The 24,861-nt window shown below is 35.9% G+C and overlaps 1 protein-coding gene across 5 annotated transcripts in view; it reads right to left on the bottom strand.

Annotated features, from left to right (window-relative positions):
* Positions 1-24,861, bottom strand: part of ARHGAP24 (Rho GTPase activating protein 24) — a 710,372-nt gene that overhangs the window by 3,534 nt on the left and 681,977 nt on the right. For all 5 annotated transcript variants that reach the window (XM_063107675.1, XM_063107673.1, XM_063107674.1 and 2 more), the window contains 3 exons: positions 24,574-24,647; positions 22,839-22,960; positions 2,484-3,561 (listed from right to left, as the gene is read on the bottom strand). In XM_063107675.1, the coding sequence (XP_062963745.1) occupies positions 2,484-3,561; positions 22,839-22,960; positions 24,574-24,647 (1,274 nt within the window). The remainder of the gene's footprint in view (positions 1-2,483; positions 3,562-22,838; positions 22,961-24,573; positions 24,648-24,861) is intronic.

Genomic DNA, 24,861 nt, shown 5'->3' with positions numbered 1-24,861 from the left:
TTAGCAGAGATGGAGGATAGATTGAGAAGGATCAATGTTCCTGAATAGAATAGGGTTGCAGAAATAGAAACTTGAGAAAATAGGGGAGATTACATAGACAAAAAGTTGATGGATAAATATATCCCAGAATTGAAAAAAACATAAGTCCTCAGATCAGATGATGAAACATAAAGTTTGAAAGTTAAAGAATTGAAAAGATATATCAGGAAGTTACTCTTCAGAAGAAAGATGGTATAGCAACGTTAATATCAGGAAAAATAGACTTTCAGGAAAAAAGTATTATTACAATTAAAGATGACCATTATTTAATGATAAAAGGACCAATTCATCAGGGAGATTAAACAATCGTGAACTTTTATTCACCTAGTAGTACAGCCTCAAGTTATTAAGTATAAATATAACAGAATTGTAAGCAGAAATTGATAATTAAATGAAGTAAAATATTTTATCATCCATAGATAATATTATCTCTATCATCTATAGATAGTCCATCTATAATATCTATGATATTCTATCATCTTTCTGTCTGTCTGTCTATCTATCATCTATCTATCTATCTTCCATCTATCCACCCTCAATACTTGTGGGGTAGAGTTAAAAAAGAATTTAAAGAAAAATGTGTAACTCTAAACTGGAATGACAGAAAATTGGAAGAGTTGGCCTTATACTTCCATGGCTTGGGTATGTGGCAAGACCTCTGCAGACCTCTCTCTCCCCTGGCCTTTCATACTTTTTGTTTATGCTTTGTTTATGCTACAGTGGAATGGCCCATTGAGATGACACTCTGTTGGAAAGTTCTATTATTTTATCAAAGTCGCTGGAATGCACCATAGAACTCAGAACATACAGGTTATCACCAACATTCTCAGAAATGAATGTGTACATCTGCAGTTTCACAATAACTTTTTTCTTTTCCTAATACAAGTTTAAAGTATTATTCCTCACCTCAAAAGATAAGCTTCCCAGTGCTAAGTGTAAATTTATCATCATGCATTTGCAGCAATTCAGAATTCTGGTACCTAGCAGTTCCAAAAACTACATTCAGAAAGAAGAGTAACCTTATAAGATGAAGACGCTATTTTATTTCTTATTTAAACCTCCTGTCACTCGGCATTATATATAAAAATTCAAACCATGTTCCGTTCAATGAAGCTTACAAAAAATACTTTCCAAGAAAGTGATTTTTCAATCTCATTTATGAGTAGTATTTTGTTTATACTTACTTTGCCATAGCTTTTGAAAATATATTTTTTTGGTCTGTAATTGATAAATGAATGGGATACATATTAAGATGAACTAAAGTCGACTTTATGTGTAAAGGAAGAGGATGTGGAGTTTGGAGCCATGGAAGCAGTTGAAGCAGGATGAGCTGTTGAGGTCATAGTACCCTGCACAGGAAAAGGCCCCCCAGTCACAGCTCAAAACTGGGACCGAGACCACTAGAGGAGCTACTTTGTGCCAAACTGAGCCTCAGGCCCACTTCTCCTGACTTGATAATTCAGTATTCTTTCCCCTACACTGCACTGAAAGAACATAAAAATGATCAGTTTGTACGTTCTGAGACCACGGTGGAAACGCGGGTGTGGTCTCTAGCACAAGGCCATATCTGTCAGTCCTGGGCCATCCTCTGCTTTCCTAGTTCTCCAGCCAACAGGGCATCTGACTCCCAGGGGCACATGAACACAACGCATTCAGCCAGCGCCCCTTACCTTGCCCAGATTGCTTCCCCGAGGAAATTGCTAAGTGAATGCCTACTTTGGCCATCTTATGAGAAGTAAGTTGTTTTTAGCATAACTCCTTCCTTGTAGACCATATTCTTTGCTCCCCATTTAGGCTACAGTTTCCCTTGTTTGTATGAAAACACTTTGTCACCTCTCTTCTCAGTAACCTCCATGGATGCCTATCTCAGAGGAAAAATCAGACTGTAATTGACTCCCCATGTCACCTAGTGTCTGTTACCTCTCTGAACTCATCTAAATCCTCAGGGTCTGGAACTGAGCCTGGCAGATAGAAGACACTCAGCATTCAGTGATTAGAAGAATGAAAACTAAAGGTCTCTTTACTTCTACAATTTTTTTAGACTAATTTTATCGTTTTCTTGTTGGTGAAAACCAGCCCTCTCCTTATTCTCTGTTCCTTTCCTCAAACCCCTCTCCCTCCAGCCCTCCAGTATAAATCTACATGTTTAATAATAATAATAATCAAAGATGACTTTTTTGAGCTCATATTCTGTGTCAGGGCCAAAGCTCAGTGACTTCTTATGTGCTTTTGAGCTAGATCTACTAGGATTTAAATTTTTCACATTAGGGAACAGAGATTAAGCTAACTTCTCCAGAGTTCCACAGCTCACAAGTGGTGAAGTGAGGACTTGAACTCGGGTCTCTGACTTTGAAATCAGCGTACTTAGCCCCCTGTGTGATCCTGCCCCACAGCAGGGGGCTGTTACATGCTCTCTGGAGTTGTGACCTCCAGATTTTCCTCACCTCTTTATCCTGGACTCATACTCTATCTTCTGTTTGGTCATTTCCTGTTTCAGGCTGGAGACTAAACTGTGCAGAGCACTGTGGTTGCTGGAGTTGTTACCAACAAATGTCTCACTGTTGTCGCTGCTGCTGGTGGCACGACTACTTCGACCTCCCACACTCCTATGGTCACTTTTGTTTTCGTAGTCCCCGGGGTGGGAAAGGTCATCCTGCGGAGGCCCATCCAAAACAGGGTCCTCAAAGTTCCCCCCATAAAAGTCTTGTTCTGGACAGGTGGTGGTGGAGGAGCGACAGGAGTTGGAGTTCTCCGGAAGTGAGATTTCACAGGAAGAAGTGGACCAGGTGGCACTGTCGACACTCTGCTTGTCGTCAAGGTTCAGCATGGAGAACTGCTGATGGACGTTGTCGTAGGTGGAGAGCCTATTGTGCTGGCCTGACTCACCGGCTGGCTCTTTCTGTTTGTTGTCTCTCAGGGTCACATAGCCGTTGGGCAGCCAGCTCATGCTTCGACCATTCATGGGGTTTCCAAGCGTGTCGGGGTTCAAAATGCCCATGCGCACTGTTCCATTCTGTACACTGTGGGTACCCATTTTGGTACCAGACCCCTTCAACAAAGAGGTCCTTCTGGCCTGTAAGCTCCCATTGGGGGTGGTTTGGGTTTTCTCAAGACCTTCTGCATTACTGCTGCTGAAGGACCCATTGGTGACGATCCCACTACCCTTATTGAAGGCTGGGTTCTTTTTGACCATGAGAGGGGGGCTCCTAGAGACATCCAGCTTGTGAACACTGTTCCTTGGGCTATTGGTTTTGCTGCCTGGGAGAGCCGTGGGGGATCCGTTGTCCATGCTGCTTCTCTGGGGAGACTCGGACTGGTCCCAAGAGCAGCGCCTGCCAGGGCTATCCTTGGTATTATTATTCTCCTTGTTCTGTAACTGACCCATGGTGGCTTTCTTTGGAATTTCATTGTTGTTGTTGCTCACCCCATCTTGGGACTTGCTTTGTAGGTCTGTCTCTGTGGGGAAGAGGCGATCATGTTTGCTAATCATCATTGACATCAACTGCTGGACCACCACAGTGCCTGGAATTGCACAGAAAACAAAGTAGTGTGAGTGAGACAGTTTTGGTTTATTTCCTATTTTGAATGTGACTCTTAAAGAAACATATTAAGGTGAACATTCAGCATTATTATTAGTGGTGCCAAACTATAGTCTTAAGGATGATAGCAATAGAAGCTAAAATTTCTTGGGCTGGCTGGTTAGCTCAGTTGGTTAGAGTGCAGCCTTATTTCTTGAGCATTTACTCTGTGCCATGAATTGTGCAAAGCACTTTACTTTTAAAGTTGGATTTTAAAATAAATTATGAATACATATTGCTATTATCACTGTGTTGTAAAGGGTAAGTAACTTAACCAGGGTCACAGAGCTACTGAGGATCAGACTTAGGCTTGAGACCAGAGTTGTCTAGTTCCAAAGACTGCACTCTTAATCATTACACAACATTTCTTGCAAGTTTGACATTGAATTATGAGAAATCTTTCTTAGGAGGGGTCATTGTGACCTCTTGTGGAACAATTGCTTCAAACCACCAAGATACTTTAGAGGTATCTTCAAATAGAACCCTATACAATCTCTCGTAGACATATGGTCTGTCTTTCCAGTACAGCAAGGCAATGAAGTTTCACATGACTTTTGCTCACCATTCAAAAGCTTCAGGGCATTTTAAGTGTCATCAGCTAGACTGGTGTAGTAACGACCTCCAAAAATCCTCTCCATAAAAACATCTAGCAAAAATTTTCCGAATCAACATTTTCAGAACTCTGGAAATTAACTAATGGCTCGAAGCAATCTGGAGTGTGTTTATTCAAGAAAAATGGCTGAATCTTGGTAAGTGCAGCCAACTCTGTGTTGTTTTAACTTGCCCTATTCCCATTCTCCTCTCCCCAGCTTTGCAAAAACCATGAAAAACAACAGTCCACAATCACAGTAGAATCCAGTAGTCTGGCAGTTGCTGGAATGGGCAGAGCAGGGTTGGAACTTCTTCAAAGCTCCATTCCCAGAGAATTGTCAGTATTTGACCTATCTAGTGGTTCCCTGGAAGACCCTACTTGGAGGCTTGTCTTTATTTGATCTGACTAGGAACTTGACCAGTGTGAACAGCCTTTTCCCCCAGCAGTATTTGTTAAAAATAATAAGTAGCACTTATGTTTAACATCATGGCTACCTGAAGCAATGGACAACAGTTGGGACAAATGATAGGCTAGTTGAAAGCTTAGAAAGAAAATCTGGGGAATGAGATTTCTATAGGGGGTTTTGAAATGTTCTGATATATTCCTGGAAATCTAGAAGGCCACATGCACACTTAGAGTTATGTGCATGCCCAGGGCTTTGTGCATGTTCGAGAAAGAAGTGAGAAGTTCCTAAAACTCTCACCACTGGCTGACCTTGAGGCTCTGCACAAGCAGAAACTGAAGGTAAGGGCGGAGTCGTAAACTCCCTGGCTGAGCGTTGAAGGGTAGACACAAAATCCACACAAAACCCCTTGGTAAAGACTGAGAAACTCCCTGGCTGCAGGCATTTAAGGGAATTTCTATCTGGTTGTTAGTTGACAACTAAGCAAAACAAGCAGAGACTCTTCAATGGCTGCACATAACTAAAAGTATGGACTTTATGGAATACATAGAGACACTAAACAACAACAACACACAGCAACAACAACAAACCCTAAGGAGGGGGAGATTCTGATATCTAGAGTTCCCAAATATTATTAAAAATATCCAGTTTTCAATAAAAAAAATTATGACACACAAATAATAAAGTAAATATGGTTCATACTTGAAGGAAAAAAAAGACTGACTCTGAGGAAGCCCAGACATTGTACTCACTAGACAAAGGCTTTAAATTAGCTATTATAAATGTGTCCAAATAACTAAAGGAAACCATGTCTAAAGAAACCAAAGGAAAGTAAGAACAAATGTCTCACCAAATTAAGAATACTAATAAAGAGACAGAAAGTATAAAGTTAGAACCAAATAGATTTTCCAGAGTTGACAAGTACAATACTGAAAAAAATTAGTAGAGGGGATCAACAGATTTGAGCAAGCAGAAGAAAGAAACAGCACACCCGAGGATGCGTCAACTGAGGTTATTCAGTCTGAAGAATACAAAGAAGGAAGAATAAAGAAAAATGAACAGAAACTTCTAAACCTGTGGGACACCATTAAAGATTACCAGCTATGTGTAATGATAATCCCAAAAGGAGAGGAGAAAGAGAAGTGAACAGAAAGAAACAGGGACTGGAAACTTCCCAGTCTGATGAAAAATAATGAATGTACACATCCAAGAAGCTTGATAAATTCCTAGTAAGAAGACATCCATACCTAGACACATCATAGTCAGATTGTTGTAAGCTGAAGACAAAGAGAGAATCTTGAATGCATCAAGAGAAAGTGATTCATGTTTAAGGGACCGTCAACAAGATTAACAGCTGTTTCATCATCAGAAGCCATGGTGGTTAGAAGAAAATGCAATAAAAATTTCAATGCTAAACTAAAAATACTGTCAAGCAAGAATTTTATATCCAATAAAACAATCCTTCAAAAATGAAGTAGAAATTAATACATTGCCAGATACAAAAACTGAAAGAATATGTCACTAGCAAGCCTGCTCTACAAGAACTACAAAAGTTTCAGGGAATTCTAAACAGAGAGAAGACCTTCATGAAAGAAAACCATTCTCTCACACCGATGAAAATACTACAGTTCCCATTTTATACTCATATTTTTACTCTTCACTGAAAAGTATGAATTAGAAATCAATGCCTTATCTAGCTACAGACAGTAAAAATAACTCAAATAATAGTGGGTAGAAAAGTTGATCTATTATTAAACATATTATTTTAAAAAATCAATTGATAGATCATATTCTATGGCATATGAGCTGAAATCTCAAAATATACTTTTACATATTTCATTTGATGCATAAACTGAGATTTCATCCCCTAAAACTGGCTGCAACTAGACTTGTAGACTAATTTTTCAGCTTGGGACGCCCCAGTTCCCTAAGAATCTTATTCAGTGTTAATTTTATTTATGTATCTACAAGAAAGTAGTATGGGCTAATGCAAACATCACTCATCTTTGCTATGGCTTGAATCATATCAGTTTGGTATATTAGGTATGTTTGTAAAATGTTGATAAAAGCTCCTAAGAGTAGTCTCTGATAAATATATAGAGAGAAACAACTTATATTTTAGTAGTTAGTAAATGTAGTTTCTATATAAATACTTAAAACATGAAATTTGGAGAAGAAAATGATGACAAGAGATTTTGACAATTCAGACTTCCACTGAAACAGCTGCTGATTGAGAGGCTATCAGTAAGTAGAAGCCTGACCTGGGGCAAGGCTGCTCTTTAGCTGAAAGCAATACCTGGGCAATATAACTCAAAGTCAAATTTTGAATAGAAAAATATGTTATATCTATCTATATTCTGCACACTTTTTCCTGTGATGATTCAAAACTTATAATACCTTTAGATCGATTATCTGCAATGTGTCAGGTCTGCTACTAGACCAATGTTGCTCAAATTTTAACGTTCATACAAATTACCTGGAGATCCTATTGAAATGCAGATTCTAATTCAGTAGGCATTGCATGGGACATGATATTTTACATTTCCAACCAGCTTCCCGATGACACCCACAATAACAGAGTTTTGGCACTGGCATCATCTGAAAGCTTCAAAATTTCAGATCCCACTGCAGACCTTTTGAACCAGAATATGCATTTTAACAATATTCCCAGGTGATTGCTGTGTGTGTTAGAGTTTGAGAAGCACTGTGGTGGATGGAAATGTTTCACTTATATCTTCCAAATTAAGTTTTTCAAAAGTCTGTGAGATAGGGCTTAACATTTTTTTTTTCAGATGAGAAAATTGAGGGTCAGAAAGGTTAGGCTGCTTGCTTAAGGCCACACAGATGATAGGCAACTGTGATGGTTAATTCTACCAGCTTCCCTGGTTTTGAGGCCTTTGGACTTGGACTGAGCACGCTACCAGCACCCAGTTTATAGACGGCCTATTGTGGGACTTTTCTTCATAGTCACGTGAGCAAATTCCACTAATAAATCCCTCTCATATAATTATAACATATCCTATTGATTCTGTCTCTTTGGAGAACCCTAATACAGTGACAAAGGTGAAATTTAATACTCAGTCTTCTTATTCCAAATTTGTGCATTTGTCCTCCTATGTTTCGGCTTCTGGAATTTAGAAGGGTAGTAGTATTAAGTAAACGAGGTAGTTCTAAATAGGAAACTAAGTAAAAGACAACTATCTATTGAAATATCATCAATTATTACAGAGTTGTGGGAGAAAAAAGACCGAATTAAATTAATTGTGTTATATACCCATCTTTTCTCTTTTTTGTAACCTCTGAATTTGTCATTCTATTTACAATGCATGTGGTAATGAATCATGCAAAGATTTTAGAGCAGTTAAAGTAACACTGTCACCATTATGTGTATTTAATGCTATTTTACTATTTGTCCCTATGACAGACACACTGCTACATGAGATACACACTTTGAAAGGTTTGCAATTTCTATTATATATGACTCTGCTTAGTATTTTGGGAAAATGGACCTTTTTCCCATCACTGGAATATTAATATTCAAATATTAAAGCATCACTGCCTCCCATCACAGCTATGAACTATGTGGAACATTTAAATAATTAAAAAGTGACATCCCCAAGGTCTTCACAACGAGTTTATGAACACACGTACCAAAGTGTACCTGCCATAATTATAGAATGAGAGTCAGAGTCCTTGAGTTTTAGAACTCTCTTTCTTGTATCTTGGGAGGCTTTAATTTCATCTAGTCTCTGGTATAACAAATGGCAACAGTCTCTTGGAAAGCTACTTTCTTTGAATTTTTATAGCCATTTAGGACAGACCAGCTTGGTAGTAATGATGATGTGTGTGTCATTATATGCACTACCTTTTTTTTTTTTTTCCATTTTATTCCCCCCTCTCTGTCATTTTCTTCTTTAGAATACTATTGAGGAACATTAAGCCCAAATAATGAGGTCAGTGTGGTTATAATCACCAGTCCATTCTGAAAAGTCCAAGCAGATTCTGGGGTCCCACTGTGCCACACAATCCAGCAATTCCACCCCCCCCTTCCCAGCTCATATAATTTTATACAGGTTGAATTTAAATACCATATTATAGACACTTTTCTTCATAAGCCGTGGCTAAAAATTCAATTTTCCTTTAAAGATATGTAGGCATTTAAAATATAATATATAAATGTAAAAAATATATATAAATAGGCAGCATTCTACACAATGTAGTTTCAATTTCTATTTTTTGCAACGAATAACCTTGCACATGTGCTATTTTGCATGTCTGAAGATATTTGACGATTTTTGAGAAATGTAGACAGTCCTGGAAATACCACCTAATCATGGTAGAAAAGTTCTCTGTGCCCCTTTGGAGTCAATCCCCAAACTCCACCTCCTGCCCATGGCATCCACTGATGTGCTTTCTGTCGCTTTAGTTTTTGCCTTTTTTAGCATTTCATACAAATGGAATTATACAGTGTGTAGTCTTTTGTGTCTAGGCACTTTTTACTTAGTATTAGTACTTCTGACATATTTACACATGTTGCTACATGGATTAGTTATTCACTCTTTTTATTTTTTAGTGGTATTCTATTCTACAGATATGCCGTAATTTTTTCATCTACTCATTAGTTGATGGAGAATTGGTCTGTTTTTAGTTTGGGGCTATTATGAATAACGTTGATGTGAATATTTGACTACGAGTCTTGGAGGAACATAAATTCTCTTTATTCTTGGGTAAATGTTTAGCAAATTGCCCTGCTGGGTCTCATGATTAGCATATATTTAAGTTTATAAGAAATTGCTTAATTCTTTCACAAAATGGCTCTAACATTTTCTATTTCTTCTAGCCAAACAGTGTATTTTCAGTCTCAATTTTATACTTTGTAAGGGATGTCTAGTGTTATTGAAGTATGGTTTAAATTCTCATTTTTCTAATGACAACAGATGTTAACATCTTTCCATGTGCTATTTGCTATTTGTCTTCTTTGATGGTGTGTCTATTTCAGATCTTCTGCCCATTTTTTCATTGGGTTGACTCTTACATTGCATGAGTTCTTTATATATTCTTAAAACAAGTTCTTTAATCTGATATGTTATTTGCAAACATATTTCCCATGCCTGTGGCTTGCCTTTTCGTTTTCTTAAGAATATCTTTTGAATAGCAAAAAAATTTTAATTTAGTCCACCATATCAAAAATAATTATTTTATTGTTAGAGTTTTTATGTCCTAAGTCTTCGACTAATTCAAGGTCATGAGATTTTTTTCTATGTTTTCTTCCCTAAGTTTTATACTTCTAAATCTTACATTTAGGTCTATGATCTATTTCAAGTTAATTTTTTGTGTGATATGAGGTAAGAATTAAGGTTATTTGTTTAATGGATGTGCAATTGCTCTAGCATCATTTGCTGAAATGACCATCCCTTTCTCATTGAAATACCTTGGCATATTCATCCAAAATCAAATGACCACACATGTGTGGGTCTATTTCTGGACTCTTTATTCCACTGATCTATATGTCTATCTTTATACCAATACCTTGATTATTTGTGGCATTATATTGTCTCAAAATCAAGTAGCATACATTAAACTTTGTTTTTTCCTTTCAACTTATTTTGTCTATCTTAGATAATTTTTATTTTAATGTAAAGTTTATAATTAGATTGTCAATTTCTACAAATAAAAATCCTGGTGGAAGTCATTTTGAAACTACAGGTCAATTTTAAGAGAATTAATATCTAATTGATAGTGAGTATTCCACTATGAGTACATTAACATGGAATATTTTCTCATTTATGTAGTTTTTACTAATTTTTTTTTCTTAATTTTAGCACTTTTCAGGGTATATGTCTTACACATGTTTTCTTAAATTAACCATAAATATTTTATATTTGTAAATTTTCTAAATGATCATTTTTATTTCAATTTCTCATTGTTCAGTGTTAGTATATGGAAATACAATAAATTTTAATAAGTGACTTTCCATTGTGTGAACTTAATAAATTCACTTATTAGTTATATTACTTTAATTTGTAAATTCTTAAAATTTTCTACATAGATGACTATGTTGTCTGTGAATAAAGAGAGTTTTATATCTTCCTTTCCAATCTGTATGCCTTTTGCTTTTTTGCACTGGCTAGGGTTTCTGGTAAAATAGAAACGGCAGGAGTAGGTAATCATATTTTAAGTCCAATCTTTGGGGCAAAGCATTCAATCTTTTACCATAAAGTATGATATTATAACTGAATTTTTCATAGATGACCTTTGTTATTTTGAGAAAGTTTCCTTTTATTTCTAGTTTGCTAAGAGTTTTTATCATGAGTGGTGTCAGATTGTGTAAATGCTTTTTCTGTATCCATAAAGATGTCTTGTTTGTTTGTTTTGGTCTTTTAATGTGGTATGTTAATATTATGAGTTACACTGATTTTTAAATAGTTAACCAAACTTGTCTTCCTGGGGTAAAACCGACTGGTCTTGATTTATTATCCTTTTCATATGTTGAAGTTAATTTACCAAAGTTTTGTTTAGGATTTATATATCTGTATCCATGAGTGAAACTATTCTGTATTTCTCTTTTCTTATTATGTCTTTGTCCATTTCAATATCAGGGTAATGCTTGCCTCATAAAATTAGTTGGCAAGAATTCCTTTTATGTCTTCTTTTTTGAAAGAGTATGTACACACCTGATATTATTTCCTCCTTAAATAGTTGATACAATTTATAAGTAAATCTGGACCTCGAGGTGTTATGTTGTTTGTTTTGTTTTGTGGGAATGTTTTAAACTATGAATTCAATTGCTTTACCACCCACAGTTTATTTATTTCTTCTTGAGTGAGCTTTGATAGTTTGTGTCTTTCAAAAAATTTGAAATTTTATCTCCACTGCCCAATTTCTTGGCAAAAAGTTGTTCAAAATATTTCCTTATTTTAACATCTGTAGGATCTTTAGAAGGTCACTTCTGTCAAACATGATATAGGTAATGTAACTATATTTTTTCTTTTCTGATCAGTATGGTGAGAGGTTAATCAATTTTACTGATCTTTTCAAAGAACCAGCTCTTGGTTTCACCGATTTTCTACATCATATTGGTTCTCTATTTACTTGAATTCTGTTCTTATCTTTATTATTCCTTACCTCTGCTGCCTTTGGTTGAAATTAGCTCTTCTTATTGTAGTTTCCTGAAGTGGAAACTTAGATGATTAATTTTAGACTTTTTTTTTCTGATATAAGCATATAATTCTGTGAATTTCCCTCAAAATACTGCTTTAGCTGTGTCACACAAATTGTACATCTTTTTGCATTCTTTTTGGTTTTAAGCCTATCTATGTCTTCATATTTTAAATAGTATACCTACAGCACAGAGTTGTGTGTTGTTTTTTAATCCAATTTGACTATCTTTACCTTTTGACTGGAATATATAGGCCATTAACATTTAATGTGATTATTTAAATAGTTGGGTTTAATTCTATCATCATAGTACTTATTTTCTATTTCTCTTATCTGATCATTGTTCCTTTTTTCTTCTTTTCATGCCTTCTTTTCGATTTATTGAGTATTATATAATACTCCATTTTATCTTTACTGTTGGCTTATTACCTGATACTTAGTGGTTGTTCTATGGTTTAATTTATCACAATCTACCTTTTTTTTTTAAAAAAAATTTTTATTTATTTTTTTATTTATTTTTATTTTTCAAATTTTATTTTGTCGATATACATTGTGGCTGATTATTGCTCCCCATCACCAAAACCTCCCTCCCTTCTCCCTCCCCCCCGCCCCCCCCAACAATGTCCTTTCTCTTTGCTTGCCGTATCAACTTCAAATAATTGTGGTTGTTATATCTTCTTCCCCCCCCCCCGGTTTGTGTGTGTGTGTGTGTGTGTGTGTGTGTGAATTTATATATTAATTTTTAGCTCCCACCAATAAGTGAGAACATGTGGTATTTCTCTTTCTGTGCCTGACTCGTTTCACTTAATATAATTCTCTCAAGGTCCATCCATGTTGTTGCAAATGGCAGTATTTCATTCGTTTTTATAGCTGAGTAGTATTCCATTGTGTAGATGTACCACATTTTCCGTATCCACTCATCCAATGATGGGCATTTGGGCTGATTCCAACTCTTGGCTATTGTAAAGAGGGCTGCGATGAACATTGGGAAACAGGTATAACTTCGACTTGATGATTTCCATTCCTCTGGGTATATTCCCAAAAGTGGGATAGCTGGGTAGTATGGTAGATCTATCTGCAATTGTTTGAGGAACCTCCATACCATTTTCCATAGAGGCTGCACCATTTTGCAGTCCCACCAACAATGTATGAGAGTTCCTTTTTCTCCGCAGCCTTGCCAGCATTTATCGTTCATAGTCTTTTGGATTTTAGCCATCCTAACTGGGGTTAGATGGTATCTCAGTGTGGTTTTGATTTGCATTTCCCGGATGCTGAGTGAAGTTGAGCATTTTTTCATATGTCTGTTGGCCATTTGTATATCTTCCTTAGAGAAATGCCTACTTAGCTCTTTTGCCCATTTTTTAATTGGGTTGCTTGTTTTCTTCTTGTACAGTTGTTTGAGTTCCTTATATATTCTGGATATTAATCCTTTGTCAGATATATATTTTGCAAATATTTTCTCCCACTCTGTTGGTTGTCTTTTAACTCTTTTAATTGTTTCTTTTGCTGTGCAGAAGCTTTTTAGTTTGATATAATCCCATTTGTTTATTTTTCCTTTGGTTGCCTCTGCTTTTGGGGTCGTATTCATGAAGTCTGTGCCCAGTCCTATTTCCTGAAGTGTTTCTCCTATGTTTTCTTTAAGAAGTTTTATTGTTTCAGGGTGTATATTTAAATCCTTAATCCATTTTGAGTTGATTTTAGTATATGGCGAGAGGTATGGATCTAGTTTCATTCTCCTGCATATGGATATCCAGTTGTCCCAGCACCATTTGCTGAAGAGGCAGTCCCTTCGCCACTGAATAGGCTTGGTGCCTTTGTCAAAGATCAGCTGACAGTAAGTGTGTGGGTTGATTTCTGGATTCTCTATTCTATTCCATTGGTCAGTGTGTCTGTTTTTATGGCAGTACCATACTGTTTTGGTTATTATAGCTTTGTAGTATAGCTTAAAGTCAGGTAGTGTTATGCCTCCAGCTTTATTTTTTTTGCTCAGCATTGCTTTGGCTATGCGTGGTCTTTTATTGTTCCATATAAATGTCTGGATAGTTTTTTCCATTTCTGAGAAAAATGTCTTTGGGATTTTGATGGGGATTGCATTGAATTTGTATATCACTTTGGGTAGTATGGACATTTTCACTATGTTGATTCTTCCAATCCAAGAGCATGGAATATCTTTCCATCTTCTTGTATCCTCTCTAATTTCTCTCAGCAGTGGTTTGTAGTTCTCATTATAGAGATTTTTCACCTCCTTGGTTAACTCAATTCCTAAGTATTTTATTTTTTTGGTGGCTATTGTAAATGGGCAGGCTTTCTTGATTTCTCTTTCTGCATGTTCACTATTGGAGAAAAGAAATGCTACTGATTTTTGTGTGTTGATTTTGTATCCTGCTACTGTGCTGAAATCATTTATCAATTCCAGCAGTTTTTTTGTAGAGGTTTTAGGCTGTTCGATATATAGGATCATGTCATCTGCAAACAGGGACAGTTTGACTTCATCTTTTCCAATCTGAATGCCCTTTATTTCCTTCTCTTCTCTGATTGCTCTGGCTAGTACTTCCAACACTATGTTGAATAGGAGTGGTGAGAGTGGGCATCCTTGTCTAGTTCCTGTTCTTAAAGGAAAAGCTTTCAGCTTTTCCCCATTCAGGATGATATTGGCAGTGGGTTTGGCATATATGGCTTTAATTATGTTGAGATACTTTCCCTCTATACCTAACTTATAGAGGGTCTTTGTCATGAATGAGTGCTGAACTTTATCAAATGCTTTTTCAGCATCTATAGAGATGATCATATGGTCCTTGTGTTTGAGTTTATTAATATGGTGTATCACATTTATTGATTTGCGTATGTTGAACCAACCTTGCATCCCTGGGATAAATCCCACTTGATCGTGATGAATAATTTTACGTATGTGTTGCTGTATTCTGTTTGCTAGTATTTTAGTGAGGATTTTTGCATCTATATTCATCAAGGATATTGGCCTGTAGTTTTCTTTTTTGGTTATATCTTTACCTGGTTTTGGTATCAGGATGATGTTTGCTTCATAGAATGAGTTTGGGAGATTTGCGTCCGTTTCAATCTTTTGGAATAGTTTGTAAAAAATCGGTGTCAATTCCTCTTTGAATGTTTGGTAAAATTCTGCTGTGAATCCATCTGGTCCTGGGCTTTTCTTTGTTGGGAGCCTTCTGATAACAGCTTCAATCTCCTTTGTTGTTATTGGTCTGTTCAAATTTTCTACGTCTTCACGGTTCAGTTTTGGGAGCTTCTATGTGTCCAGAAATTTATCCATTTCCTCCAGATTTTCAAATTTGTTGGCGTATAGTTGTTTATAGTAGTCTCGAATGATTCCTTGTATTTCAGATGAATCAGTTGTAATATCGCCCTTTTCATTTCTAATTTTTGTTATTTGAGTCTTCTCTCTTCTTTTTTTTGTTAGTTATGCTAATGGTTTGTCAATTTTATTTATCTTTTCAAAAAACCAACTTTTTGATTCGTTGATCTTTTGAATTGTTTTTTCGGTTTCAATTTCATTCAGTTCTGCTCTGATCTTAATGATTTCTTTCTGTCTGCTAACTTTAGGTTTGGATTGTTCTTGTTTTTCTAGTTCTTTAAGGTGAAGTGTTAGGTTGTTCACTTGCCATCTTTCTATTCTTCTGAAGTGAGCGTTTAATGCAATAAATTTTCCCCTCAATACTGCTTTTGCAGTATCCCACAGGTTTTGGTATGAGGTATCATTGTTTTCATTAGTTTCAATAAATTTTTTGATTTCCTGCTTGATTTCTTCTTGGACCCATATGTCATTAAGTAGAATGCTGTTTAATTTCCATGTGTTTGTATAGTTTCCAGAGGTTCGTTTGTTATTAATTTCTAGTTTTAATCCATTGTGGTCTGAGAAGATACATGGGATAATTCCAATTTTTTTGAATTTATTGAGACTTGATTTGTGACCTAATATGTGATCTATCCTGGAGAATGATCCATGTGCTGATGAGAAGAATGAATATTCTGAGGTTGTTGGGTGGAATGTTCTGTAGATATCTGCCAATTCCAATTGGTCTAGAGTCTTGTTTAGATCTTGTGTTTCTCTACTGATTCTTTGCCTAGATGATCTGTCTAATATTGACAGTGGGGTGTTCAGGTCCCCTGCTATTATGGTATTAGTGTCTGTTTCCTTCTTTAGGTCTAATAGAGTTTGTTTTATAAATCTGGCTGCTCCAACATTGGGTGCATACATATTTCTCAGACAAACAAAAACTGCGGGAGTTCACTACCACAAGACCACCCTTACAAGAAATCCTCAAGGGAGTACTGGGTTTGGTTCCTGAAAAATAACTACCACTGCCATAAAGACCCAAGAAAAATCTAAACCCGCTAGTATAATAAAAATGGCATTCATGAAGAGAAAACAACCTAACAAAAACACTATCTACAACCTAAGGAACCAACAAACACAGAAAACAAACAGTAAATCAGAAAGTAAGGAACAAAAGACACCTAAGACAACCAAACAACCAATAAAATGCTAGGAATAAATCAACACCTTTCAATAACAACTCTTAATGTAAAAGGCTTAAATTCCCCAATTAAAAGACACAGACTGGCTGACTGGATCAAAAAGCAGGACCCAACTATATGCTGCCTACAAGAGACCCACCTCACCCATAAAGATTCACACAGACTAAGAGTGAAAGGATGGAAAAAGATTTACCATGCAAACAGAAAAGAAAAACGAGCTGGAGTAGCTATTCTTATATCTGACAAAATAGACTTTAAACTAAAAACCATAAAAAGAGACAATGAGGGACACTACTTAATGATAAAAGGACTGATCCATCAAGAAGACATATCACAATCTACCTTTAAACAATATTATAACACCTCATGTATAGATTAAAAACCTTGTAGCAATCTACTTGCATTTTCTCACTTCCGTTTTCTATACTTTATTCTATTGTTGTCATACATTTTATTTCCACATGGATTATACTTGCCACATTACATTATTTTTTTTTCTTCATACAGTAAGTTGTCTTTTAATGAGACTAAAAATAAGACAAAATTTCTTTCCTACTTATCCACACATTATTCATTTTCAGTACTCCATTACTTGTGTGCCTATGTTTCCATCTGGAACCATATTTCTTCTGCCTCAAGAACTCTCTCTACCTTGCTTTTGTAATGATGAATTCACTTGGCTTTTGGTTTTTTAAAAAATATTTTTAGCTCCTCTTTATTTTTAAAAGATATTAAGATATATTCATTGGACACACAAATCTAGGTAGATAATTTTTCAGTACTTTAAAGATTTTGAGCCATTTCTTTTGGCCTACTTCGTTTCTAATTAAATTTTCTGTAATTCTTCTCTTAGTTCCCCCGTAAGTAAGGTGTCCTTTGTTCTTAAGGGTGCTCCTAAGTTTCTCTCTTCATCATTGGTTCTCAGCACTTTTTATGATGATGGCTCTTATGTGGTTTTCTTTACATTTATTCTACTTGGTATTTTTGAGCTTCTGAGACCTCTGTGCTTTTAATTTTCATAATTTTGGGAAAAAATTGAGTATTTTTTTGTCTGTGCTTCATATTGGATAGTTTCTCTTGCTATTTCCTTATATGTCTTTATATGCCTATACTTATTCTTTATAAGTCTTCTCCAATATCGAATCTAATCCTATCCAGTGGGATATTTACTTTAGTTATTATAATTTTCAATTTTAGAAATTTTATTTGGGCTTTCAAAAACATCTTTTATTTCTCTCTTTATCACGTTTATGTGTGTTGGACTTGTCCTGGCAAATAGTTAAGCATCTGGAGATTAGTGGGATCATTTATATTTCACATTAATAGGCTTCATTTTTATTTATTTATTTATTTATTTATTTATTTTAAATTTTATTTTGTTGATATACATTTTGGCTGATTATTGCTCCCCATCACCAAAACCTCCCCCCCTTCTCCCTCCCCCCCTCCCCCCCAACAATGTCCTTTCTCTTTGCTTGTCGTATCAACTTCAAGTAATTGTGGTTGTTACATCTTCTCCCCCCCCCCAGGTTTTGTGTGTGTGTGTGTGTGAATTTATATATTAATTTTTAGCTCCCACCAATAAGTGAGAACATGTGGTATTTCTCTTTCTGTGCCTGACTTGTTTCATTTAATATAATTCTCTCGAGGTCCATCCAATAGGCTTCATTTTTTAAAGCAATTTCAGGTTTATAGAAAAATTGAGCAGGAAGTCAGAGGGTTCCCACATACCTCCTCACCACCCCACAGTTTCCCCTATTAATAACATCTTGAATTAATGTGGTATATTTGTTACAATTGATGAACCAATATAGATACATTATTATTAACTAAGGTACATAGTTTACGTTAGGGATCACTCTTTGTGTTGTGTATTCTATGGGCAGTGACAAATGCATAATGTCATGTTTGTTCCATTTCAATATCATAGAGAATATTTTTCACTTCCCTAAGAATCCCACGTGCTCCACCTATTCATCATTCCCTTCCTCCCAAATTCCCATTGGACAACTAGGCTTGCTTTAAAACTTTGTAAGGACTGGTCCACAGTGTTAACCTTATCACTATGGTGATACTCTTCTGAGTACTCTACACAATGCCTCATTTTCAGGACTTTACACTCTTTCTGTGGGAAACACAAATTATTTCAAGTTTGGTGTGAGGCACAGGCATTGTTCAGACTACTGATCTCTGGTACTTTGCCCCTGGTCTTTTGTAGTGTCCTCTCATGCAAGCAAAAAATCAACCTCATCTATCCGCTTCAGATCTCTGAACTCTCTCTATGTCTACTTCTCTCTTCTCTGCTTCCTATTGCCCTAAATTCTAGCTCCCTTGGGCTTCCTGTCCTCTAATCTTACTCTTTTTAGTTTAATACAACCTGGGCTCTGTTTGCATTTTTTCTCTCTGTGACACAATGTGGAGACTGCCTCCTAGCAGTAATCTGGGACAATCACAGTGTTCCTCTCCTATGTTTTCTTTCTTTTAGAATCATAGTCATCTACTGCCTGTTGTGCAATGTCTAAAAACTGCTGTTTCATATATTGTACTGGTTTTCTAGTTGTTTAATTTGAGAGGATAAATCCAGTCTCTGTTCCTTCATTATGACGAAGAGCAATACTGTTTGGTAGTACTTTAAAATAATGCTAAAAAGCTGTCTTCAAAGGATTTCTTATAATATAGTCCATTGTACTAAAACTTGGATAGCACAAGGAAGTCATGCTTTTAATGATTAATAAGATAGAAATTGGCTCAAAAAATGTTATAATTTTTCTTCACACAACCATTTGGTAGTTAGTCTAGAAGACAAGGATATAAAACATTCCATTTGATTTGACTTGTGTTTATATGGTAATTGTATCCTCTGTCAAAAAATAGGCTACATGGGTTAGCAACAGGCTAGAAAATTTGAAAATGTAACTGACTGGCCATCTTCCATCCAAACAATCCAACAAATAAACCTTGCTCCTTTAAGCATATCCCTCAGAGATTTGCAAGCCAGGCTATTACAGCTTGATAACATAAACCCATTAAGATCATTTAACTTTGATATAACCCTATGCTCACTTAGTGATCCTGATATTAATTTGGTTCCCCATGTAAATCTTGCACACAACAATTCCTTGCTCCTTATAAAATAAATGTTAACTAACCAAAACCAATATTTTTATTTTTCATTTTAAAATTAAAAATAATAATTTTGGTTTATTTTTGAAAGAAACACGTATTTAAAGTTTAAATATTTAAGCTTTTCTTCCTTCTCTACACACTCCTCCCAACCCCAACACACCTGCTGCTTTACACTTGTCTTACATTCTAAGGCAGTGGATCTCTGCTTGGACTTCACATTGGAATCACTTAGGAAGCTTAAAAAGTATGATGTTTGGATCCCATCATCAGAGATCTGACACAACTGGTCTGGGTGTGGTTTTCAAAAATCTGCATAGTAATGTTAACATGAAGCCTGGATAAAGAATCACTGCTCTAAGGTAGTTCTTGTTTTTCTATGTCATTCCCAAGCCACACAAATCAGGATAATGAGTAAAGAAAAGGGAGAAAATTATTTGTGGAAGTAAGAAAATGAGGAGATCCAGAGAATGACAGGTTGGGGGAGACAAGAGACTCTGTATGACATGTATTTGGGAGAGTTTGAAGGGGCTAGAGGAAGGGAAGAAAAAGAACGTAGTGCATTTTATACAGAGAAAGAGAGACAGAGAAATGGAGGGAGAGGGAGAACAAAACAACTTTCTGTGCATTAAGAATGCAATCAGATCTGGTGTTTTTTCTAGAGACCACGATAAACATCTGACTTATTTTCAATTATTTTTGGACACGAGAATGCTGTTTCTTTAAATACTGACTCATGCTGAGACTGGGCCAAGAAGTAGCTGAGAGGAAGATGGTTTATATGATCTGCAGGTCTCCTGAAAGTTCGGCTGCTGTGAGTGCTCCCCCAGGGGCCTGATCAACTCTGGGTTAAACAAAAAGATGGACTCCCATGAATTGAGAGCTTCCGTGACCCCAGCAAACATGACAGCAGATGGGATTGATTTGCTTCTTCAGTTTTCCCCTACTCTTTATTAGAACATATTGGTCTCTTATATATCTATCCCTTGCACTTATTATCACTGCATTTAGAGAAAGTTATTTTTTCTCATTGGGTATCAGGTTTCTCATGCACAAAGGGAGGCAGTGGATTTCTATGGAAATGGTGTTCTTCAGCACTTTAGGAAACTCAAGAGTTTAGGATTCTACTCTTTCCCAGAGCAACACTGCCTTCTGTTGACAGTATGGAAGGTGGCATCTATGTAAGATTTAAGGGATGTCTTTCAAAGCAGCAACAAGAGTTTAAGTAACAACAGCAAAAGATAAACAAAAACACTGACTTCTAGGAAGATGGTGGCAGCACAGTATTGAATCTCTCAAAATCCCCACATAAAAACAGCAACTAGATAGCAAACCACGGGCACCGTTTACAACTAGGTGACAAAGTACCTCCCCAAACCCCAAAATACATGTTGGTGGAGACAAATGCACATTGCCACAAGGCCTGCGTGGTGTCAGCATGTGTGTGGAAGGAGGCGGAGGAGCAACGAGGGCTGTGATGGGCCTGAAGACAGAACATCCCTAAACTACCTCACACGTGTTCACTGGAAAAGGTAAAGGGCTGATGTAAGAACAGCAGCTGAAATCGAGAGAGAATGCGCCTAATCCAGCAGAGGTGGCCTGTAGTAAGGTCTGAGGGTGTCAGAGTCTTCTAGCCCCTAGGAACTTGTAACACTGACCAGCCAGGACTTCCTTCCAGAAAGGGCTCCACATGGAGAGGAATCTACTGGTAGTGGAAGCAAAATCAAGCAGGACTAGGACAATAGAGATGAAAGACAGAGAAGGGCCCATTAAAATCAAAGCCAGGATGTCTCAGAGAGCAAGCTCGGTGGAGTCAGAAAAGCTAACGTGAATGGATGTTTTGCATACATGTGGCTTTGTGACAACAGGCCAGTTGGAAGAGTCACTGACTTATGCAAATATTCCAAATGTTGACACATTTAAATCTACGGTATCAAAGATATGTTTGTTAATATCAACATTAATCTCACCAGGAAAGTATTTCCTAAGTATTATGAAAGCTGCCAAGTGCAAGGTGTTAGATATAGGAGTTTTTTTTGCATGAAAATTTAAATTTTATCAATGGCAACAAATTCTGCTAGGTGTTTTTCTTGTAGTGAAAGGTTAACTTAGTTCATTTTTGAGAATATGTCTGCCAAATGCTCAGGTCTGAATAACCACAGTTAGTCAGTTGTTCTTTCGAGTAAAAATGGAGTTCTGTGAAAAAGCAGCTACCACTGCTTTCAGCTCAAATGATCACATCAATGCTTTCCTTGAGCCATTCATTGCATTACTTTGAAAACAGTATGTGGAAGAAGTGCTTTAGACATAGGGCTCAGAATATTAAAAAGATGTGTTCTCCAGGACAGGGATTTAATACATTTAATATTTTTACTGTTGAACATAGGCATTCTTCAATGAAATTGGCATTTTCTCCCCTGTCGTAAATGTGTGGTGGTAAAGAATATGGTGCTAATGGAGTTTGGCACCATAGCCTTGATTCATACTAAGGTGCCAGCTGTTTTACCCATCATTGCTTTTGCACCATCAGTGCAAATGTCAACACAGTGAAAGAGCAAAAAACATCCTGGTAGATTATGAAAGTATCCAAGGATCTCTGAATGTATCTCAGAGACCCCCAGCTATCTGTGGACCACATTTTGGGGACCACTTGGCTAGAAAAACGTCAATATGAGGACTGGAGGTAAATTTTCAGGAAAGGAACAGTAGCAGGGAGTAAAATTAACACAATTGAGGGAAATACTTTGTTCTAGACTAAATAAGCTCAGAGTACAACTTAAGATAATTATTTCTTCTCCTTCCCTCTTCCCTATTAAATTCTTAAATGTTCAATTAGGCTAGTTTGCCAAAACAATGGTGCTACTAATGGCACATGTAAGAAAGGAACCCAAGCACTGAGACCTGATGGAAATAAACAGAAGTAGTAGTTCACTGTAGAAAATAATTTCAGACACTTTGTCATTTGGAAAACATTAATTCCTTCATGTTTTAAACCACAAGTAAATAAGCAGAAATGACTTATAAAGGATCAAATTTCTTTACCTCTTGAAATCAGTGAAATAAAACCAAAATTAATAAATATATATTAAGTGAAACTAACAACTTTTTGAATTTTCTGAAAATTGCATTGAACTGACAAAATGAACTAGATGTATTCAGTTCTTGCATAATATTTTACAGATGATTTATGAAACTTCCATTATTCTTGCAAGGCTACTGGGGAATAATTTAGTACATTTTATGCTTAGTAAACTAAAAAAAAATTCCTGACTCCCAAAAAGAAAATTTTACATTTAAAGAACTTGAGTCAATAAATGGAGTTGCCATGGATTTACTTATTTCCTTAGTTTGTTCAGAGGCTGAATAGGTTCTGGCCAAACATGGAACAGTTGATTCTTCTTTCAATGAGGGTGTAAGATAATCATTTACTTACCCTCCATGATGGTCAAAGGATCTTCCACTTTAGGGCGCAGGATATTAGGACCAAAGACAGTTGCTAAGTTCTGCACACTCATTTTGTTAACTCCTGAATAGGACTGTACTTCATCCAAGAACCTATTGGGTATAAGAATATAATCAAAACACAATGGGATCAAATTTCTCAGTTCAAGTAAGGGATCACTGGGAAATTTATGAACTGGAGTATGTTCAAAGATGAGTATGGAGACAAAATTCTTAGGAAATTCAAACATGTCTCACTCAAATGTGGAAAAAATATACTGCAAATTATCAAATATCCATTCTGGCCTGGCCTGGCTTGGTTTTCTCTGTCAATCAAAGGAACAAGTGTGTTTGAACAATGCTAATATGGATTTGAGAATCAAGAACATGTATTCTTTTCCAATCCCTCAATAAAGCATTAAATTTATATAAATATCAAATTAGAGAACTATAGATAAGATCATCTGGTACAATCCCTTACTGTAGAGAAGAGAAATCAACACTCTTTGGGGAGTAATTTATGAGCTTCAAATTTATAGTCTATTAAAAAATAAAATCAAACATGGTTGAAATTAAAACGTCAGTTCTACTGATATGAAAAATTGCAAGTACAAATTGTTTCAATTTATTAGGTACTAAAGAATAAGAGGCATGAAATGGCCCTCTCCCAGATAATTTTAGTAGGAGAAATTGTTTTGATATCTTTCAGCTTTTTTTCATTTTCCATCCCCTCTTCATTTCTATAACAACTTCTATTACGGCTTGCTAATTGTACTGAAGAGATCAAGAGGAAATGATGAAAATTAAAAATAATGTATTTATATAGCACTATTATGTGTCAGTCATGGTGCTAATTTATTAATTTATGGAAGCATCTCTATGAGATATGCACTATTATTATCTCCATTTTACAGATAAGAGTCATAAGGCACAGAAGAGATTAAGAATCTTCAAGGACACAGAGTTAATAAGAGGCAGAGCTGAAATTTGAACCCAGGTAGTCTTACTCAATAGTCTGTGCTCTTAACTGCCACACCATGACTTTAAAAAAAGGTGCCTATTTCCACGTGTTCACTATGGTTGTATAGCCTAAACTACAGTAAAACTGAAGACAAAAAGTCAAACTATCATTTCTTATTTGAAATACCTGAAATTAAAACTCTGCTTGAATGTTTCTAGAGAAGTCAAATTTTTCTATTGTGCAGAAAAAGACTTACAATATAGGTTCTCAAACAAGCCTTTTTTTACTAGCAGAATTCAATTACAATTGGCTTTTCAATGACTTTTGAGGTGGGAAAGAAATGAAAAGAAAATAATATTTACTGAGCACTTACCATATATTAATCATTTAGAAATATATTTATATAATTAATATATAATATAATATATAAATATATTTATACAATTTTTAAAACAACTGCATAAAATGTGTTTTTAGTACCATATTTCACTATTTTTTCTAAGCATGCCACTCCCTACATAGTACAAACAACTTTTACAGAAGTTCAAAGTAACATATCTTTAATATGCAGAGGCAAGAGAAACTTCAGAAACATTTCAAATTACAAAATCTAGCAATTTTAGTGCTTGCCAACCCTCTTAATTTTACAGAGGCCAACGCTGGAGCTCAGGTCAGTTATGTGATTTTATTCATTGTCAAACATAAATTAGCGTCGGGTTAAATACAGTCTTGTTTTGTTTAGTTTAGTCTTTAGGACAGTTCTTACCTGCAAATATACTTGAGGAGGTTGTAATTGACCACTGGCAAACTCTTCACCTGCTTTGCTAATTCCTTAACACCCTGAGTACAAAGAAGAAGAGAATAAATGTAATCATTCTATGTGTTGGCCTTGGAATTAAAGCAAGTGGGAAATGGCCATATAGTTTTTTTTCCCCCCACTATCTCCACAAGTACTATTTGTGAAGAAATAGATTTAGTGAAGCCCTTTTAACATTTTTAGCATTTGTTCACAATCCACTGAAAAAGAAAGATAGCCTCATTTAGTATAAGGTTA

The sequence above is a fragment of the Cynocephalus volans genome, chromosome 9 (genome assembly GCF_027409185.1).
Source record: "Cynocephalus volans isolate mCynVol1 chromosome 9, mCynVol1.pri, whole genome shotgun sequence".
NCBI classification, from domain to species: domain Eukaryota; kingdom Metazoa; phylum Chordata; class Mammalia; order Dermoptera; family Cynocephalidae; genus Cynocephalus; species Cynocephalus volans.
The sequence above is the reverse complement of the archived record's forward strand: the minus strand, read 5'-3'. Positions and strand labels throughout refer to the sequence as shown.